At 37.0% G+C, this 12,708-nt stretch overlaps 1 protein-coding gene across 1 annotated transcript in view; it reads left to right on the forward strand.

The window, feature by feature from the left end:
• The window catches only part of RAPGEF5 (Rap guanine nucleotide exchange factor 5), a 236,100-nt gene that overhangs the window by 39,121 nt on the left and 184,271 nt on the right, over nt 1-12,708 (forward strand). The window contains exons 2-5 of the mRNA XM_023216015.2: nt 125-175; nt 2,629-2,735; nt 7,949-8,070; nt 9,526-9,694. Of these exons, the coding sequence (XP_023071783.2) occupies nt 125-175; nt 2,629-2,735; nt 7,949-8,070; nt 9,526-9,694 (449 nt within the window). The remainder of the gene's footprint in view (nt 1-124; nt 176-2,628; nt 2,736-7,948; nt 8,071-9,525; nt 9,695-12,708) is intronic.

The raw sequence follows: 12,708 nt of genomic DNA on the forward strand, positions 1-12,708 counted from the left end.
TTCAAGCTCCTTTTTTTTTGTTGTTATTTAGCAGGGTCCTGCCCCTGCCACTGTTGCTTATGTTTTCCTTTTTTGGTACAAAAGTTTATTTGGTTCTAACTATTTTTTTCTTTATTTAAAATAGACTCTATCAAGAAGAATATCTAATCCGTACCTTGAACATACGCCTTCCCAGGTATGATTCTTTACTCTTTTACTGCATTTTCTGAAATAGTGATTAAGAAATTCTGATGTACACTTCTCAAGTTACAGTTGTTCCCTTTGCTCCTGACCACATAGAGTTTTGCAGGGATGCTGCAGTGATCACGTTATCTTCTCCACCTGGGATGACACAGCAAAAGTGTTTGAGATGCTGTGATCATTGTCATGATTCAAGATGTTCAGGAACTAGGGAAAAAAATTATTTTCCCATCTTCCAGGTTCTTTACATGAATGAATTGATGTGGCAGAGCACGTACATAAATATGATATAAGTATATCTATTGTTAAAAACACTATATTTTACAAATAGCGTATATTTTACACTGAGTTTTGTAATAAAAGGAGATTTACTTCCTCACTATTTATCATTGTGTTACAGTAAAGAATCAATGAACAAAGAGTTGCATTTTTTGGCCAGGCGTGGTGGCTCACGCCTATAATCCCAGCACTTTGGGAGGCCAAGATGCATGGATCACGAGGTCAGGAGATTGAGACTGACCATCCTAGCTAACACAGTGAAACCCTATCTCTACTAAAAATACAAAAAATTAGCCAGCTGTGGTGGCGGGTGCCTGTATTCCCAGGTACTTGGGAGGCTGAGGTAGGAGAATGATGTGAACCCAGGAGACACAACTTGCAGTGAGCAGAGATTGCGCCACTGCACTCCAGCCTGGGCAACAAAGCAAGACTCCATCTCAAAAAAAAAAAGTTGCATTTTTTAGGCTAACAGGAGACTGTGAGCTTTGTGAAGGCTGGGATCTTCACTACCTTCTCCACCACTGTATCCCTACCATCAGGAACAGATCTGACGCCTGACAGTTGCTCATTATGTACTTTTTGAATGACTGAGTGAATGAATATTGTATGCTGTCAGGACCAGTCAAGCGTCAGCTGACTCACACCACTTCCTCGGTAATAGTTTCTGTCATCTGGCTTGTTCAAGCTTTTTTTAAAAATAGTTTTAACATGTTAAAAAAATTTCCTTCCCTTCCTACTTCCTTATCAGTTTGTGTTTAGGAGATGATACCAGGAAAATTAAGGAAGTATAAGGATGGGGTGGATGTTCCCAGTCAAATCGTAATCATTATATTATCAATTTGTTTGCCTTGAGAGAAGATGTCAGATATTTCGGCCAGGTGCAGTTGCTCACACCTGTAATTCCAGCTCTTTGGGAGGTCGAGGTGGGCAGATTGTGTGAGCCCAGGAGTTCAAGACCAGCCTGAGCAGCATAGGGAGACCTGTCTCTAAAAAAAAAATATATATAGATAGATAGATAGATAGATAGATAGATAGATAGATAGATAGATATAAAAGCTGGGCTTGATGGTGTGTGCTTGTAGTTCCAGCTACTCGGGAGGCTGAGGTGGGAGGATTGATTGAGTTTGGGAAGTCTAGGCTGCAGTGAGCCATGATCTTGCCACTAAACTCCAGCTTGGGTGACAGAGCAAGACCCTGTCTCAAAAAAAAAAAAAAAAAAAAAACACACACATATATATATGTATATGTCTATGTATATATACACATGTATATTGTGTATATGTATATATGTATGTGTGTGTGTGTGTGTATATATATATAGTAGGTACATAAAAAGTTTACCAAGAAAAAAGTGAAACTATGTAGGCATGTACCCCCCATATAAATTTTCATAAACCTTATGAAGGCAGCTTATTTTCACTTAGCCCCCTTTGCTTGTGAAACAGCACCGTGCTTTGGAGGAAGGTGCTAATTATAGAGTAGGAGGTAGTATTATAAAGTAGGACCTAGCCCCCTCTAGATCTAAGAACTACCCTTCTCCATCCTCTAAGAACCAGAGACTCATATAGGAGAATTCGAAGATTAAAAAAAATAAGTTAAATGAAATTTTTATCTGATAGATGGAATTGTGAAGTAGATGAAACCAGATGCTTGGAATTGGCTATGAACTCTGCAGTTGAATGAAGCTTAAGAGTAAAGCAGCCTGCTGTCAAATTGTGTCATGGTTCGAGATGTTCGCTAGACAGGGAAGAAAATTGTTTTTCCGTCTTCCAAGACCTGTGTGTGTTTGCATTATCAATATGCAGACTTAATACATAATATAAATTCTTCAATTTGCTGTATCGATATAAATATTGTATTTAAAAAACAGTGGATGATTTACACTGAAAACTTTGTATAAAAGAAAATTATTTATAGCTATAGTTAAATAAAGCAGGTTAGCATTTGGAGAATAGTGATAGCTTAGTAGTGTAAGTGGACTGGTAGCTAAAATAAAGTAAGATAGTTATAGGTTTATAGCTGTATTGGCTAAAATATGTCTCAACCTTATGGACTTGGTTATCATCATATATATATATAGAGAGAGAGAGAGAGAGAGAGTATGCTATTGGTAGCTCACAAATTGTCACATTATTCTATATTTACAGTGACTTTGTCTTTTCCATTTAGATTTATGGAGAGAATTCTTCTTGTGCAGGGAGAGCACTGAGGAATATTATTATCGTTCAAGCAGCTGACCTGATAAAGGACAGAGTGAACCTCAAGGGGTTTTACAGGTAACACATTTTCTAACATCTTGTCAGAAATTCTCTTTGAGGAAAAAAAACCCACCCTGTATTAAAAATTGTAAGCTTGATCAAAGAGAGGTGGACAATATCAGTAGTAGGAGGGTTTGTTTGTTCTATTGAGGAAACTGGTGGTGACTTTTCATTAAACTTAGTCATGCATTTGTTTACAGTTTGACTCCTGTTCTGAAGTTAGGGTATGAAATTTCCAGCCCCAAGTATGGATGGGCTCCTGAGACAGTCTGCGCTCTGCTTCCTCTGAGACGTGATATTTTGCAGCGGGTGAGGGGGTGGTGCTACATTAGGGACTTTAATAAATATAGATCCCCTCTTTAGGGACCTTATTGAGGCCCTGAAAGGATGCCTGCTGTAACTCTCCAGGTGAGAGTGGGCCTCCTCCTTGAGTGCGTAAGGAGCAGGGAGAGACAGGTTGGTATAGGGATGGCAGGTGTCTACCTTGACAGAGGTATGAGAGTAAACAGGTAGGTAAATGGCCAGTTTTAAAGTACAGCTGGACCAAGGGCATGGTCACTTAGAAAACTTGATGTATATGTTTTCATTTTATGGAACAATTTAAAGAAAAAAACCAAAAGCAAATTATTAGCTTTTTGTTTTGCCAGATAAAGATATTAAACCACATCAAATGATACCAAAACTATGACAGAAAACAAAAAGAAAAACCACTACCATTTGTTATCACCATTCTATTTCAAAGAAATGGCATGTAATACCCATCAAAAGTAGGAAGGGTACTCAGAATTCATGACACCCAAAAAGTAGAAAGTTCTCAGAATAAAGGATGTTCCTTTATGTTAAATAAACTTAGCTTTATGATAAACTCATTATAATATTTCTGTTTTTTTTATCATGGCTTTGGATTTTGGGATAGTAACCCCCAGACTATCAGAGTAAGACCACCGACTCCCTTTGTACTGAGGCGTAATTTTTGTATAGTAAAATATGCAAATCTTAAATGTACAGCTTGAACTTTTATTTATTACACACCTGTGTAATCATTATCCATTTAGCCACTATCCAGATATAGTGGATTTTCATACCTCAGAAAGTTCCTTCATGCCTCTTTTCAGTCAGTAACCATTCCCTGCAACCATTTTTTAACACCACAAACTTGGCAGAGTCTATATTCTTCTGAGCCATTAATTGAGCAAATCCGAAGTGTGATGAGAAACCCCAGTGAATTAATACTTTAAGAACATTTAATCACATTAGCATTTACATAGGTTTTGAAAAATATGCCATAGGCTAGACATGCCTATTCTGTTTACAAATAATGCTTTTGTGTGTATGGAGTCGTGGAGCTCTTTAAAAAGCTCCAAGATCTACTGTTTTCCTTCCATTAGGGATTCATAGGCCAAGGTCTGAGAACCATGAGGGTAGAGCTCAGACCAAGTAGACAGGACAGGGAGTAAAAGGGCTATGGTGGTTGGACTACTTCACATAGAAACTCACTTTAAAAAATAGATGATGGCATCACCTTTAGAAACATCTGACTTCTCCTTTTTTAAAAGACTAAATTTATATTTGTAAGTCTTTGAGTATAGTCGTGAGCACGCTCACAGGATTCATTTTATTTACATGAGGCCATGTGTAACATTGATCATTATTCTCATTTTTTTCCTCTTTATTGGATCTCCATGGATAGAGATTGAAAAAGGATTGGGAGATGAACATTAATCAGGTTCATGGAAAAAAGCCATCTATCCAAATTAGAACAGATTTAGGATTTAACGGGAATAGAATGGGGAGAGCATGTGTTTTCCTGTGATCCGGTCAGGACTACTATTCTTTTCTAATCTAAGGACTGATTAATATTCTGGGTTTAAGCATGAAATGCTCATGTGATTACCTAGGGATGAATCATTTTCATTTGTCTAGTAGTAAATTGAGGTAAAATATTCCCCATATACTGCATGAGAACTCACTTTCAAAACTGAAATGCTTTCTGTTCACTTTGTACTGTAGGAAGAATCACACTGGTTTTTGAGACATCATTTGTTTTGCACGAATACATCACTAAATACCATCACCTGATTTCTTTTAAAGATTAGTGTCTGCATTACTATGAATTAATTGCTAAAAGTCTAACTAGAGACAGGAGGATGCTAAGATAAATCAAATTTTCCACTCTGGAGATTGGGTAAATTCATGTTTTGTTAAGCAGTCACATAGGCTTTGAGCTGATCACCTCCATATCACAATGTTTCTACCTAGTATTGAAACTGGAGTTAGATCTGCATATACTTGGAGCAGTTTCTGGATTGAGTGCAAGACTGAAAATATACTGTGGGTAGGAACTGCTGTCTGTGTTTGGATTGCTCTGTTCCAACCGTCTCTGTTTTCTTCCTCACTGCTCTCCCCTAAGTCCTGTGGATTTAGGTATTTTAACCAGATTGTAGCAGGCATGGGGACAAGGCGTTAAATGCAGAGACAATGCCACCTCATTTTATATGCTTTGGTGATGTAAATGATAGTGTATAATTTACTCCTAATGTTTGCCCTGGGGTAGGTAGATCCTTATAAGTGATTTAAAACATAACTTGATAAAGCCAGTGGGGGGAGTAGAAAAGGATCACGTGCAACAGAAACAGTAGCTTGCTCTGAGAGTGGGGCTCAGTTTTTAATTAATATTGTCCTGACAGTGCTGTGTTCTACCATATTGAGTCAGAGCCCTGCCTCCCCAAAACAGAGTGAGCCCTTCCCATTGAGAAGGGAGATCTGGAGGATTGGGGCTTTGAGGTCACCAGCATCACCTGAGAGTGTGTTAGGAATGTGGAATCTGGCCGGGCATGGTGGCTCATGCCTATAATCCCAGCACTTAGGGAGGCAAAGGCGGGTGGATCACCTGAGGTCAGGAGTTCGAGACCAACCTGGCCAACATGATGAAACCCTAGCTCTACTACAAATATAAAAATTAGCTGGGCGTGGTGGCAGATGCCTGTAATCCTAGCCCTACTTGGGGGGCTGAGGCAGGAGAATCACTTGAACCCGGGAGGCAGAGTTTGCAGTGAGCCGAGATCACACTATTCCATTCCAGTCTGGGCAACATGTGTGAAACTCAGTCTCAAAAAAAAAAGGAATGCGGAATCTGAGGTCCCACCCAGTCTTAGCGCGTCAGAATCTATACTTTAAGAACATCACCCAGGTGACTCCTAAGCAGAGTTTTGAGAAGCCCTGTTCTAAGAAGCTTCTTCCTTATCACCTGGGAACAAACAAGCAGCTGTATCCATCTAGCCCCCTTTGCAGTTTGACAGTTTAGTTTGTTTAGTAAATGTTTTATTGTGTGCTTTCATAGTCCAGGTGATGTCAGACACTCAGAGCAGGCTAAGGAGCTGCATTGTTTTGAGAATATGAATTAAGATGATACAGTATTTAATCCATGAGATAAAAGTGCTTTCAAAGCCCTGAGATGCTGGCTAATTGGCAGAGGTGTTGAGGAATTAATTAGTTAATTAACACTTTGAACCTTTAACATGAAAGGTATCCTGTAGAATTAGAAGTTAATCTTGACTGTTTGGTCTAATTGCTTGTTTTGTTGCCATCTGTTTTCTCATTTTCTCTAAAAAAAAATCCATATATGTGACTGTTAATCTTTATGCTGTCTTACGCTAACCTGCAACTGAACATGTCTAGAATTGGCTTAATTGCCTTAGAGTATCTTTCAAATAGTGACACTTTACCAAATACATTCTAGCTTTTGATGAAAAGCTAGGATTTTTGATCAAATATCTCAGCAGAAAAGTTTACTACTTTATTATTCTTCACCCTAGAAAATGTAGCATCCATGGCAGTTCATATTGTTGGTTATGGTGTGATTCTAGGGTATTTGTAACTTTGCCAATCATAAGAGAACAAAATAGGCAGTATTTTTCTACTTTAGAAATACAAATAAATGTTGGCATCTCTTGGTCCTTCAGTACTGCATATAAAGATAGTCATTATATGATACATTATTTAAAAAAAAAATTTTGGCCAGGCGCTTGGCTCATACCTATAATCTCAGCAGTTTGGGTAGCCGAGGCAGGTGGATGACTTGAGCTCAGGAGTTGGAGACCAGTCTGGGCAACATGCCGAAACTCAGTCTCTACAAAGAACAAAATTAGCCAGTGGTGAGCACCTGTACTCCCAGCTACTCAGGAGGCTTAGGTGGGAGGATCTCTCAAGTCTAGGAGACAGAGTTTGCAATAAGTTGAGATTGCTCCACAGCACTCCACCCTGGGTGACAGAGCAGGACTCTGACGCAAAAAAAAAATTTTTCATGATCTTTTCTCATAAGGGAGAGTGAAATTTGATAAAATTTCTGCAAATGACAAAACATTTCAGAAGTTTTTCTTTTTGTTTTTCCCCTGAGGCTTATCCGTATTTGAAAAGTAGGCATGATGATACTGCCTATAATACCCAGGTTATGACATTTTTTTGAATATAGTTGTGTGTTTTAAGACAGATTACAAAGGTAATTTCTCATGTGTAGTTAGTAGAATCCAACACATCTGGGTTTATGGTTATGTGACCTGGGCTGCTTAACTAGTTACATGGATTATATTAAAAAGATTAACAATCAAATTTATTGTTCTTAGAGTAAACTTTAGGGTTCAGTCTTTGAAGAGTAGCAAACAAAACTCTATACTACTGACTATGGTCCCAATTTTGTCTAACCTTGGAATTATTTTGTTCTCAAAAGGACTAGATAAAAATCTATAAATAGTTGAACCAAAGTTTATCACCACCAACTTGAGGTATGTAGCTTACCAAGGTAAAAGCATTATCTTTATATAAAAGGCTGCTAAATGTATTCCTTCTTTTTTCAAACAAGTATATTTTGAGAACTTACTGTGTATTGTGGACTGTTCTAATTGTTGGGAATTAATAGTGAGTTATATAAAGTCCCTGCTCTCCTGAAAATTTTTCTCTAGTGGGAGAAGCAGATATTGTTCATTTGTAAAGATACATACTTACTAAATGTTAGGTGATTTGATGAAAAAGTAGAAGACAATTTGACTCTTGTTTCCCTAAGGAAGTGATATTTGAACTTTAATCTGAAAGATGAGTAAGAGGTATATGCCATTTATTCTTGGGTTGCTTGTTTAAAAAAAGCAAGCACATGAAAGGAAAGGTATTATATATCAGTTTTTTTGGCAAACAAATGTCAGCAATATCTTACTGTGAATGGCTTTGCTTTTGTTCAGGAGGAGCTGCGTTGGGTCAGAACTGGTAGACTGGCTTCTAGAACACTGTCCTTTTGTCCAGTGCAGATCTATGGCCATAGGAGTCTGGCAACTCCTACTGGACATGGGAATTATGTTATCAGGTTAGTATTATGTCTTGAAGGCACAGCATCATTATTTTATTAAGCTATCAGATGAAAATACACTTGATTTTCTACAGGATGTTACAATCTGGATGGAAATTATTTTTGAAGATAAATATTTATATTCTCTCTTATTTTCTAAGTGACAGGTCATCTTTTGTTTCACTTATTTCTCTTAGACTTCTTGTAAAAATTATTAGATACTTGCTGATTCCTATTATAGACTAATAATACCTGTAGGAGTCCTTCCTCTACCTCCTTTCTTCTGAACTCAAAAATGCTGCTTACAAACTTTTTTCAAAATCAGTGACATCTTTAGTGTGTGATTTATCTTGTACTTAGGATAATCATCAGAAACTGATTTTATGAGTGGGATGTTATGCCATTTTAATTCACTAAGTAATCATGAACATTTAGAGATATGACCTATGAAAATTAGCTGTTTAGACTGAACAGAAAATAAATGTTAACTGGGAACTAAAATAGATGATGGATATCTCTTTTCTTAGAGAATTGGAGGATTAGAAACTGAGCAATCTGGATTCTTTATTTAGCCTAGTCTCTCAGCTGCTAGTTGGTCACTGAAAAACCCTTTTTTTCCTATAGGTAATAAATATCAAGGGCATACCCCTAGTCCTGTTGTGAAAGAATGGTACAGATATGGATGTGAGTGTAATCTTAGTCAATAGTACCTAGCACCTAATACTCTTATTTATAAAATTAGTTAACTACCTTTGAGGAATGGAGGTATTATTAGCATACTTGATAGTTTCAGGGTTTTGGTTAGCAAAACATTTCCTACTAGTGCTTTTTGGAAAAATCTCTAGCTCTTGATTCCTTTAAAACAGGGTTTCCCCACCTTGGTACTATTGACATTTGGGTTAGATAATTCTTTGTTATGAAGGGCTGTCCTGTACATTGTAGGGTTTTTTTTTTTTTTTTTTTTAACAGCATCCCTTTCTTCCACCCTCCAATGCCAGTAGCACCTTGCCCCCCAAATGTAACAACCAAAAATGTCTAGACATCACCAAATATCCCCTGGGGGAGGCACAGTCACCCTTAGTTGAGAACCATTGATCTAAAACTTGCCATTGTGTTGTATTTCTGTATTACTAAATTAATTCAATATACTAATTTGCTTTGGGGCACTAAAAAAGATTTATCCCTATCCTCTTTGAATTGTTATTGATTTTATCTGCACCTGTCTCTGAAGTAGAAAAAATATAAAATACATGTGAATATGCTGGCCAAAACTTCTAGTAGTAAAAATAGACTAGCCAGTAAGTCCTTTCCACTTCAATGGGATTATAAACATGAATGAGCTTAGAATGTGTAATTATAGTCTTAACCCTGATTTCTCCCAATTATTAGGGCTTTCAGTTTATCATTTGGATTATTGCTGTCTGAGTAATATCCTTTAAAAAACTGATCTGTACATTTTTTTGTTTCAAACAGTGGACCAGCATCTATACTTTCAAGATACTTATGTTTTCTACCAGTTTTCCTCTGATGAATGTAGCTACTTGTACTGTGAATTTGAAAGAGAAGAAGAATGGCAAAATGGTGTCAAGCTTTTACTGCAACTTGTGCCTCTCATTCCTGCTAGAGCTGGCATCTGTGAGCTGTAAGTAGATGCTCTCTTGTGCCATTGTATTCTTACACTTAGATAACATTTACCATGTCCAGGGACTATATTCGGCTCTTTAAGATCACTGTCTCATTTAAGAGGGAGTTACTGTCCCCATTTTTCAGATGCACATTTAGAAAGATAAAATAAATTGCGGAAAATTAAATCCAGCTAATAATTGACTGGTATTCAAATCCCAGAAGCCCATGCCTCACCATCTGTACCATGTGGTTTCTAAATTATCATCGTTATAGGAGTAGGTGATCTAAATTAGGAAAAAACATATGATTGGGCTTAAGTTGGAATAAAATAATAACTCCCATCCTATTCACTCCAAGTCGTGACTTTCCTAAGAGCTCAACAGAATGTTTCTGAAAATAATCTAGAAGCAACATTTGGCAAATTAAAACACGTGAATCATTATTGCATGAAGATACTGAGTCACTATATGATTAAAATGAATTAAAATTAATTAGGGAAGGCTTGGGAACAGGACTTGAGTCATGATGTGGTGATTCTGACATACCTTTGTTTATCCATGGTGATAGCTTATTTTAGAATTATGAGTTATGGATTAAAATATCAGTTAAAAACTTTTACTTATGCAGAACACTTCAGTTTCCAGAATGCTTTCCCATATTGTTGACTCTTTCAATTCCATGATATTAGCAGGCCAAGTGGTATGGTCTTTATGTCATAGATAAGAAAGTAGGTTCAGAGAGAAATACCTGTGTAAACATAACAAGGGCAACTCTTATTTTTTTGACAATTGACTGTTGAGAAGGAGGCAGAGCAAGATGAGGGAATTGAAGTCTCCACCAATTGTCCCCCAGGCAAGGACACTAATTTAATAACTGCTTACACAGAAAAAAACACTTTCATAAGAACCAAAAATCAGGTGAGCACTCATAATACCTGGTTTTAGTTCCATATTGCTGAAAGGAGCACTGAAGAGATAGAAAAAACAGTCCTGAGTCACTGATACCACCTTGCCCCGACCATTTACACCAGCATGTACGATAGTCACAAATAAAATTAAATACCTAGGAACTAACCAAAGAAGTGAAAGATCTCTGTAATGAGAATTGTAAACACTGATGAAAGAAATTCAAGAGGACACCAAAAAAGGAAAAAAATATTTCATGTTCATGGATTGGAATAATCAATATTGTTAAAATATCCATACTACCAAAGCAATCTACAGATTCAGTGCAATCCCAACCAAACTACCAATGGCATTCTTCCCAGAAATAGAAAAAACAATCCTAAAATTTATATGAAACCACAAAAGATCCGGAATAGCCAAGGCTACCCTAAGCAAAAACAACAAAACTGGAGGAATCACATTACCTGACTTCAAATTATGCTACAGAGCTATAGTAACCAAAACAGCATGGTAATTGCATGAAAACAGGCACACAGACCAATGGAACAGAATGGGGAACCCAGAAACAAACCCACACACCTACAGTGAACTCATTTTCAACAAGGTGCCAAGACATACACTGGGGAAGACACAGTCTCTTTAATAAATGGTGCTGGGAAAGCTGGCTATCCATATGCAGAAGAATGAAACTAGACCCCTGTCTCTCACCATATATAAAAATCTAATCAAAATGGTTTAAAGACTTTTAGAGCTCAAACTATGAAACTACAAGATTGGGGAAAATTTTCAGGAAATTGATCTGGGTAAAACTTTCTTGAGCAATACTCCACAAGCACAGGCAACTAACGCAAACATGGACAAATGGGATCACATTAAGTTGAAAATCTTCCTGCACAGCAAGGATACAGTGAACAAAGTGAAGAGACAACCCACAGAATGGGAGAAAATATTTGCAAGCTACCCATCTGGCAAGTGATTAATGACCAGAATATATAAGGAACTCAAACAACTCTATAGGAAAAAATCTAACGATTCAATTTAAAAATGGGCAAAAGATCTGAATAGACATTTATCAAAAAAAGACATACAAATGACAAACAGGTTTATGAAAAGGTGTTCAATACCACTGATCATCAGAGAAATGCAAATCAAAACTACAGTGAGATATCATTTCACCCCAGTTAAAATGGCTTATATTCAAAAGACAATGGCTTATGTTCAAAAGACTGCAATTATAAATGCTGGGGAGGATGTAGAGAAAAGGGAACCCTTGTACACTGTTGGTGGGGATGTAAATTAGTACAACCACTATGGAGAACAGTTTGAAGTTTCTCAAAAAAGTAAAAATTGAGCTACCATAGTATCCAGCAGTCCCACTGCTGGGTGTATACCCAAAAGAAAGGTTATATATCAAAAAGATACCTGCACTCCTGTGTTTATTGCATCACTGTCCACAATAGCTGAGATTTGGAAGCAACCTCATCATCTATCAACAGATGAATGGATAAAGAAAATGTGGTACATATACACAATGGAGTACTATTCAGCCTTGAAAAAGAATGAGATATAGTCATTTGCAACAACATGGATGGAACTGGAGGGCATTATGTTGAACGACATAAGCCAGGCACAGAAAGACAAACATTGCATGTTCTTATTTGTGAGGTCTAAAAATGAAAGCAATTGAACTCAATGAACACAGTAAAAGGATCGTTACTAGAGGCTAGGAAGGGTAATTGTGGGTTAGTGGGGAGGCGTGGATGGTTAATGGTTACCAAAAATGTTAGAAAGAATGAATAAGGCCCACTCTTTGATAGCACAACAGGGTGACTATACTCAATAATAACCTAATTGTACATTTTAAAATAGCTTAAAGAGTGCAATTGGATTCTTTGTAACTCAAAGGATAAATGCTTGAGAGGATAGGTATCCCATTCTCCTTGATGTGCTTATTTCACACTGCATGCCTGTATCGAAACATCTCATGTGCCCCATAAATGTATATACCTATTATGTACCCAGAAAAATAAAAAAAGAGAAAAAATAAAATCTGTTAAATGACAATACTGAATAGTTAATATGGACTGTTTTTAGGAGAATAAATAAGTTTCAGAATATTAATGAG

The sequence above is a fragment of the Piliocolobus tephrosceles genome, chromosome 8 (assembly GCF_002776525.5).
Source record: "Piliocolobus tephrosceles isolate RC106 chromosome 8, ASM277652v3, whole genome shotgun sequence".
Taxonomy (NCBI): Eukaryota; Metazoa; Chordata; class Mammalia; order Primates; family Cercopithecidae; genus Piliocolobus; species Piliocolobus tephrosceles.